The following is a 10,000-nucleotide window of genomic DNA, read 5'->3' on the forward strand; positions in this document are numbered from 1 at the left end:
TAAGGAAGTAGAAGAAAAAGGAAAGACAATAAAAAACCCGCAAACACACGCACACACAGACCTTAATTCCTGGCAACTTCCGACATCAGGGTCTCCGGACTCTGCAGATTTATCCTGGCCATGGACTGCTCCAGGTTGCCGTCCGTCTTTTGTAATCCCTCCCGCCCGAGGTGCTCCCTTAGGGACTTCAGGTCGAGATCGCCAGCCTTCCAGCCGTCCAGGGAATCTGACTCTCGATAAGATCTAGCTTCTTCTGCGTCCTCGTCGTCAGCGCCTTCTGCCTGCCCCTCGGTCCTCCAGACTCCGTAGTCGTGGTCCGTCGAGTCACTGGCGCTGCTCCTCCGTGTCGAGCCGAGGGTCGAGTCCAACTCGTCACTCGACCTCTCGCTCCAGAAGCTGGAGGAGGTGCCCGGGGGGTTGGCTTGAGAAACTGCCGAAGACGTCGACGAAGGCTGCTCGACGCCGATCTGATTCTGTAGCCAGAGCTTCAGGGCGTAGCTTTGGGTCGCGGGCGGGGTGGGAGGGGGAGGGGAGTAGTGATAGTTGTGAAATGAGGAAATGTCATTCTCTGTCCCTCTTCTCTCTCTCTCTCTCTCTTTCTCTCTCTCTCTCTCTCTCTCTCTCTCTCTCTCTCTCTCTCTCTCTCTCTCTCTCCCTCCCTCCCTCTCTCTATCTTTTATACAAAGTATAGACACACACACACACACACACACACACACACACACACACACACACACACACACACACATATATATCTAGATAAATATGTTATATCTATTTATCTCTATATATAGTAAGCTAGTCATGGATTTTATAGCATTCATAATAAACCTTCCTACAGTATCACAATAAACATGAATATATAAGAATAAAAATAAGGGAAGACTAAACTGAAACTATAATCTTTGTGCCGTAGATTTTAGTAGGTACTGTAACCAATCTCTGTCATACCACTAAGAGAGTGAAAAGTAAAGGAAAAACTTAATAAAAGAAGTTTGAATATGAATATAAATTCAAATAGCTACACACACACACACACACACACACACACGAACACACACACACACACACACCCACACTCACACTCACACTCACACTCACAACACAACACACACATATGCACATACATATGTATGTATGAATGTGTTGTGTGTGTGTGTGTGTGTATACATGCATGTACATATAAAAAAAATAGTGTAATCTAACATTATCTTGTACTTCAGACACTCACCGAAACATTTCCACTCCGGAACAAACGCACTTCACTACCTATTAGACAAGATAATACTATTACGAAATGTGAAGAAATATTTACCGGGTTCCAGTGGTCAGTCTCTCCACCTCGAACCCCGGTTCTGGCATCTTCTTCCTCAGGGCCTTAGGGTTCAGGCGACCGATGGTGTGAACTGCGCGAGGAACCATAGCGTTATATTGAGGGCAAATCTAGTAGGACAAATTAAGGCAAATGTAGTAGAGATTCGTGAAGAACCATAATGTTATATTCAAGGCAAATGTAGTAGAAAAAAACGAAAAACCATAGCTTCATGATCAAGGCAAATCAAGGCAAAGGGAGTAGAGAAGCACACTCACAAAAAAAAAAAAAAAAAAAAAAAAAAAAACACATAACGTTAGAATCAAGAACCATGGCTTTATAATTAAGACAAATATAGTAAGGCGAATCAAGGCAAATGTAATAAAGAACCATAGCTTATAATTAAGGCAAATAAAATAGGACAAATCAAAGCAAATGTAACCGGAAAACACGAAGAACCATGACCTTATAATCGAGGCAAATGTAAAAGGGCAAATCAAGGCAAATGTAGCAGATAAACGCGAAGAACCAAAGCAAATATAGTAAGGGGGCCTCTGCTACGCTGTATGCTATAGGAGAACGAGGACCATAACATGCGTGGTACCTGTGAGAGCATAGTCCGAACCATAGTGTATTACGGAGGGTAACAGAGAACCATCGCGTGTGGTTCAAGGTAAAATATACCAGTTAGATGCTACGTTAATGGCTGATCAGGGCTTTTCGATAAACCAGGTAATGACAGAGGAAGGTAAGCGCATCCAAACGGGGTTTTCAGACCAACTGTCCGACAATACGTTCATCAAATGTTTTGTCTATTTAAACCTTCGTGTATTACCTAGGCATCGATATGTTCACGTTCATGCACTTTTTCTTGTGACTGCAATGCATTAAAGTAAAGATATCGATGTTTATTTGGAGATAAAAGCATAAAATAGCAAAATATTTAACATACACAATTGGTCCGAGAACATCGTTAGTAATGAAAGTTAGATGATTCGAAATGAAGCGAAAACAGTTATTATATAAAGGGAATAAAACATTTATCAATGATGCCAAAGGTACATACATCAGGCGGTGGTTTTTATTTATAAACCGCTCTTTAATAGTTCAAACAGCTTATAAAAACGTGTACTGATGGTCGAAAAAAAAAATCATGACTTGTCTTCGATCCCCGTATTATGATTATACTAACAGTTAACATTCTAAACTTTAATCATTGGCCATCCTTGAATGTAAGTATAGAAAGGGTATGAATGATAATGAATATCTTCACAATACAAGAGATGTATTTAACCGGTTTCGAAGATATAATCAAAACCAGTTAAATACATCTCTTGTATTGTGAAGATATTCATTATCATTCCTATCCTTTCTACCTTTGTCAACATGAATACGGTTCATCTTGAATGAAAGATCGCTTACGAACAACACGCAATCAATATTCACTGATCTGTGCAAACTGTGATCAAAACATTCATATTTCAGGGAGGGAATTCGTAACACTGCATTACAGACTTACAATACCTACAATTTCACCCATAGGAAGTTATAGGAAACGTTTCCCCATTCGCTATTACTAGGCCAACCTCTAGTCTCATTCATAAACATCATAGGAGTAATTTTCACATTCCACATCGTTTTCTTCACGAAAATTTGTGAATAGGTTTCGTTTACTAATATTGGATTATATTAATGCATTCCACATTTCCCATTGCTTAAAGTACCTTACGTTTCAGTCATTCGTATTATAAAGACACATTCCACGTTCATTATGCGATTTATTTTTTATCCATTCGAGGCAAAGAAATACAGTCGATATTCACCCCTATATCCATTATAATCAGCATATTTTGTTTCAGGATTAATGTTACCGTATATTTAGTTCCCTACCCCTTACTCCACTCAATATAGTTAAATGAAACTACTTCCCGTTTCTTTAGCAAACAAAAACCAACAACAAAGCACGATATCATAACAACACCTACCTCCTTTCGTGTTAACTAAGGTTATAGGAACAGGTTCGCTAGGACGACGTGACGAGCCGTAAACCACGATCTCTACTAGTTCTCTCGTTAACCACACACAGGCATCTACTTCTTGGTGTTGTAGCTAATGGAGAGCAAGGAGGGTTTAATGTGGATGTAGCATGTCTTATTAACGACGTACTTAGCTTATTTATCGTAAAGAGCTCTAACCTGACAAAGTAAAAGAGTTTGTTCTGAATCGTATGCTCTGCGATGCACGTCTGGAAAGGTATGAATGAGACTGAATATCTTCGGTAGTACTTGAGGTGTATTTGATCGGTTTTCGATGTCTTTCTGACGAAGATACGATCGAAACCGGCCAAATACGTCTCTTGTACTGGGGAGATATTCTCAACCATACCCTTTTTTACAAGAATTTGTCAGTTTTTTCTCTTTTGCTTTTTGAATTTTAATTCTATTATATCTTGCATTCCATCTGGTATAACGAATATCTAACTGCAGATAACAGTATCATTATTACTGTTATTATTATTATTACTATTATTATTATTATCATTAGTGTTACTATTATCATCATTATATTTATTATCATCATTATTGATAACGTAATCATCATTATTATTATTATTATTATTATCATTACCATCATTATTATTATTATTTATAAATTTTTAAACTATTATCATTATCATTATAATTATATCATTATCATTTTTTATTATTATCATTATCATGGCTGTTATCACTATCATTATCATTATTATTACTGGTGTTATTGTTATTATTTTCATTATCATCATCATCAAAAAAAAAGTTAATAACAGTAATGATAATGATTACGAGGATAATAATGACATATAAATAATGATAATGATAATAATAATAATTATTATTATAATAATACAAATGATAATGATAAGAATAATGATAATGACAATGATAACGATAAAGATGATGATGATGATGATGATAATGATGATGATAATGACGATGATAATAGTGATAATGATAATGATAATGATGATGATTATGATGAAGATGAAGATGAAGATGAAGATAAAGATAAAGATAAAGATAAAGATAAAGATAATATAAAGATAAAGATAAAGATAAAGATAAAGATGAAGATGAAGATGAAGAAGAAGATGATGATGATGATGATACTGATGCTGACGATGGTAACAACATTAATTACCATACTAAAAGTAATACTAATAACAATAATAACACTACTAACAACAATTCAACGAAACTCAAAATACACGCGTAGAAAAAAACAAAAAACAAAAAACTGTCGACGTACCTTGAGCAGACGCTGTAGTTCATCCGTCGACAGATCACACTTCAGATGCAAGTAAATGACCAGGTGGTGTCGCCGCGGATCCCCCATGTATAGCACGGGCGGGTACACACTCTCCCAAAGCCCCAGGACACGACACACGCCCTCGGGTCTGAGTCCCGTTTCCTCCCGAAGCTCCCGAAGGCCAGCGCCCACTAACGTCTCCCTCTCCTCTGGATCATGGCAGAATGGGGTGTGGAAGGGTGTATGATTTGGGAGCTAATGGTGTAGATATTTATGATTGGATTGGGCTCCGTTTCCGTCTTTTTTTTAATGGTATATATGTATATTTTTTTAGTTTTGAAGACTTATCCATTTGTGTTTTAACTGTGATGATGTTTGAATGATGTTTGATTTGTGGTCTTATGGTGTAGACATTTATGATTGGATTGAGCTCCGTTTCGTCTTTTTTTTAATGGTATATATATATGTATATTTTTTAGTTTTGAAGACTTACCCATTTGTTTTTTAACTATGTTCACGAATGATAAAAGTAATTAAAAAAAAAGAAGTTAACTAAGTCAAAAAAAGCTTCTAGTGTGGTAGGTTGTATAAGTAACTGCAATATTCTATGGTAGGCCTGCAATTTAGATTCGAAAAGGTAGGTTCTTCGCGTTAGGAATTACATTAGAATTAACTATAAACAAAGGATGATCAATAGGCGATGGAAGTATGTATTTTTTCACTGTTTCTTTTATTCCTACTTTCTTGACAGTTCCAATTTTATTTTCATAGAAAAGGAAAAAAAAAAAAAGCGTTATCATCAGGTTATGTCAGAGGTACATACACACACACACAAACACACACACACAAACACACACACATACACACACACACACATACACACACACACACACACACACACATACACACACACACATGCACACACACACACACACACACACACACACAAACAAATAAACACACACACACACAAACAAATAAACAAGCACACACACATCTCCCAAGGGTCTCTCTACCCGGCATATCCACACGTACCCACATGCCCGCCCGGAGGAACCCACACGCCAGGGAAGGTCCTCATGTGGGGGGCGCGACGGGTGAGCAGAAGCCGCCCATCTCCGCTCTCCAGGACGATGCAGACGCCCACATCAACGCCCCTGTCCTTCACTTCGGGCGGCAGATCCTCTCTGATTGCGGGCGTCAACTTGTGGATCGCGCAGAAGGGCGGGTGCTGTTGGGGCGGGAGGAGGGGCGTCGATGGGTGGGCGGGGTCATGTTGGAGTGTGTGTGTGTGTGTGTGTGTGTGTGTGTGTGTGTGTGTGTGTGTGTGTGTGTGTGTGTGTGTGTGTGTGTTTGTCAGTGTGTGTGTGTGTGCGTGTATGTGTGCGTGTGTGTCTGTGTTTTATATTTAATTTTTTGTGTGTGTAAGCATTGGTCTATCCACTATATTGCAATGGTGATACAGACTACACATTTTATTACGAACAAAAAATACACTCATATCACACACCAATCCCTCCCCGTGGACACGCCCCCTTCTCGCCCCGCCCCCGAAAAACCCACCTGGAACCTATATGCCAGATTATTCGGTATATCCTTCCTTCTGTTCTGCTGCGACGAGGAGGAGGACGAGGACGAGGAGGAGGAACCAGCCGACGGGGACTTCGGAGGAGGCTGGAGGTACACGATCCCGTCGGCGATGTAACACTCGAGTTTCCCGAAGTCGTCGTTGATCCCGAAGTGGTCGAGGAGGCACTGGTCGAACTTCGCAGGCTGGAAGGGCCGGCTGCGGTCGCGACGGGTGTGGACGACCACCCGGCGGTAGGAGGGCTCAGACATTCTTCTCGCGCGTCGCTACGACCTGGTTGGAGGAGAGGGAAGCCAGGGTGAGGGTGAGGGTGAGGGTGAGGGTGAGGGTGAGGGTGGGGGGTGAGGGAGAGGGTGAGGGTGAGGGAGAGGGTGAGGGTGAGGGTGAGGGTGAGGGTGAGGGTGAGAGTGAGGGAGAGGGGGAGGGTGAGGGTGAGGGGGGGGGGAAGGAATGGGAAGAATCAAAAGGAAGAGAAAGGAGGGAGGGAGAGGGTGAGGGAGAGGGTGAGGGTGAGGGGGGGGGGGTGGAAGGGAATGGAGGGTGGGTTGGGGGGGGGGAGGAATGGGAAGAATCAAAAGGAAGAGAAAGGAGGGAGGGAGAGGGAAGTAAGGGTGAGGGTGAGAGTGAGGGTGAGGGTGAGGGGGGGGGGGAGTGGGAAGAATCAAAAGGAAGAGAAGAGAGGAAGGGAGAGGAAGAGGAGAAAGGGAAAGAGAGAAGGGAAAAGCAAGGAAGAAGAAGAGGTGGAAAGAGGGGGAGAAGGGAGGGGAGGAAAGAGAGAAAGAGAAGGAAATGAAGAGCGGGAAAGAGTTAGCAAGAGGAAGGAAAACAAGGGAATAAAGGTAAGGAAGGGAAAAGAGAGAGGAAGGGGAGGAAAGGAAAGGAGAGAGAGAAGGTGATCACGGAAAGGGAATAAGAAGTGAAGAAAATAAGGGAGAAGGGAGGAAGAAATGTCAGATAAACGAGAGAGAGAGGAAGGTGGCAGATGAGGGAGAGAGGGAGAAGGAAAGAAGAAATGTCAGATAAACGAGAGAGAGAGGAAGGTGGTAGATGAGAGAGAGAGAGGGAAAAGGGAGGAAGAAATATTAGATAAACGAGAGGGAAAGGAGGGTGGTAGATGAGGGAGAGAGGGAGAAGGAAAGAAGAAATGTCAGATAAACGAGAGAGAGGAGGAGGTTAGTAGATGAGGGAGAGAGGAAGAAGGGAGGAAGAAATGTCAGATAAACAAGAGGAGAAGGAGAAAAATCAGATGAATGAAAAAGATAGTGAATATTAGATGAGGATGTAACGAGAAAGGAGAGATAAAATGTGGAAGAGAAAGAGAGAGGGTAAGACAACCAGGTAAAATAAGGAGTGAAAAAAAGATCTGACAAACAGACAGAGAGGAAAAATAAATAGATCATATACTTGTAAGCCTTTCCTTAAGTAAATCTGTGTCAAGATGTTTACCCACATTCCCCCCCCCCCCCCAAAAAAAAAAAAAAAAAAAAAAAAACATGCTCATGGCTATAGGTCACGTTAGAATAGTAAATTAGCATACGAAAAAACATCACGCACACTGTATTTCTCCTTACAGAGTAACATATACGATGATGATAATACTAATCACCATAAGTACATTTACATTTGCCAATACATTTAGTAATAACGAGCTAGCACATAAAAGTACACATCACACGTCTATGCCTAAATCACATAGTTAGTCTACTTCATCAAGACGAAGTAATGTAGACAAGTATACACACTTTCCTAGGCCTAAGGTATATTCATCTCACACTACTTCACATGAAAACAACGAATCAGCCTTACGATACAGACTTACACACGCACACGTCGTTAATATGTGTGTGTGTGTGTGTGTGTGTGTATGTGTATGTGTATATTTATATATGTATATATATATAAATATGTATATATATATGTGTGTGTATATATATACACACGCACACACATATATATGTATATATATATATATATATATATATATATATGTGTGTGTATGTATGCGTGTGTGTGTATATTTATATATGTATATATAAATATGTTTATATATGTGTATATATATATATATATACAGATATACACACATATATATGTATATATATATACTCACACACACACACATATATATATATATATATATATATATATATATATATATTTATAAATATATGTATATATGCGTGTGTGTGTATTTTTATTATTGTTATTATTATCATTATCATTATTATTATTATCATTACTATTATTATCATCATTATTATTAGTTTTATTATTATCATTATTATCATTATTATTATTATTATTATTATTATTATCATTGTAATTATTATTATTATTATCATTATTATTATTAGTTTTATTATTATTATTCTTATTATCATTATTATTAATATTATTATTATTATTATTATTATTATTATTATTATTATCATCACTGTTATTATTATTGTTATTATAATTATTATTATTAGTTTTATTATTATCATTATTTTCACTATCATTATTATTATCATTATTATTATTATCATTATTATTATTAGTTCTATTATCATTATTATTATTATCATTATTATTATCATTATCATCATTATTATTATTATCATTATTATAATTATAATTATTATTATTATTATTATTATTATTATTATCATTATTATTATTACTTTTATTATTATCATTATCATTATTATTATTATTATGTTTATTATTATTATTATCATCACTGTTATTGACATTCATATACTTTTTAACATTAGCATCATCAATATTATTGTTACTCTTTTTGTTATAATGATAATGAAAATTATTATTATCATCATGATCAATATCATTATTGGTGTTGTTATTATTAAACAACACCATCATCATCATCATCATCATCATTATTATTATCATTATTATTATTATCATTATTATTAATATTATTATTGTTATTGTCATTATTATTATTATCATCACTATTATCATTCTTATTCTTATTCTTATTATCATTATTATTATATAATACGCTTATGTCTGTTTCTACTTCATTTTGAAACAATAATGTACGTATGACCGTATCCACATCAACTACTCTTATGTCAATTTACTAATTTATTCACTTTTATTACGCTTCTCTGCAGAGCTCAAAACAGTACTCATAAAAATATAAACACGAGTACACTGTAAAACACATTTACACACATATTTCCTTTTAGAACGGCAAGGTAACACCCACGCAAACTAGACTGTGAAGTTACTGCAGAAGAGATCGATCAAATGTCGATGTTGGCTTGCAAGCAGATACTGCCATGCACTCTCATGACACGTAGTGGCAGTGTATGGCAAGTCTTATGTCTTCGTTTATTTCATTTCATATTTTCGTCCCTTTAAGATTACCTGTTTTCAGTACGTTCAATCCTGGTACATTTATGCATGCTATATGTTCTTGACTATAAAGAGGCAGTTTCTTCACTGTAAAAAAAGTATATATAATTATCATCATTTATAATTCCAAGAAGGGGGGGATGCAACAGAATAATATACGAATTACAGGTTTATGTGAATAGATCAGCTAACAGAGGGAGTTACGATAATATTGTTAACGAAATGTCAGCTGAACTTATATGTATGCATATAATGGTCTGCAAATTTTCATGTTTATGTGTATGAGTTTATAAGACTTTTATATATACTACCTCCCCCCCCCCCCCAAAAAAAAAAAGTAGATTATATATCAAAACCCGGAATCGTGCGTAGATATATGGAAGGAGGTGGACAGTGTGATAATGTAAGTTAATTGAAGAGGAAAAGATATTTAATGAAATAGTGAA

General features: G+C 37.3%; 1 protein-coding gene across 1 annotated transcript in view; it reads right to left on the reverse strand.

The window, feature by feature from the left end:
* LOC125029972 (nucleoside diphosphate-linked moiety X motif 17-like) overlaps positions 1-10,000 on the reverse strand; it is a 13,157-nt gene that overhangs the window by 617 nt on the left and 2,540 nt on the right. The window contains exons 2-7 of the mRNA XM_047620177.1: positions 6,164-6,461; positions 5,636-5,831; positions 4,601-4,809; positions 3,298-3,421; positions 1,316-1,406; positions 1-498 (exon numbers count right to left, since the gene is read on the reverse strand). The exon at positions 1-498 is cut by the window's left edge and continues 617 nt beyond it. Coding sequence (XP_047476133.1) covers positions 63-498; positions 1,316-1,406; positions 3,298-3,421; positions 4,601-4,809; positions 5,636-5,831; positions 6,164-6,439 — 1,332 coding nt within the window. The 5' untranslated portion in view covers positions 6,440-6,461 and the 3' untranslated portion in view covers positions 1-62. The remainder of the gene's footprint in view (positions 499-1,315; positions 1,407-3,297; positions 3,422-4,600; positions 4,810-5,635; positions 5,832-6,163; positions 6,462-10,000) is intronic.

Source organism: Penaeus chinensis, chromosome 10 (assembly GCF_019202785.1).
Source record: "Penaeus chinensis breed Huanghai No. 1 chromosome 10, ASM1920278v2, whole genome shotgun sequence".
Taxonomy (NCBI): Eukaryota; Metazoa; Arthropoda; class Malacostraca; order Decapoda; family Penaeidae; genus Penaeus; species Penaeus chinensis.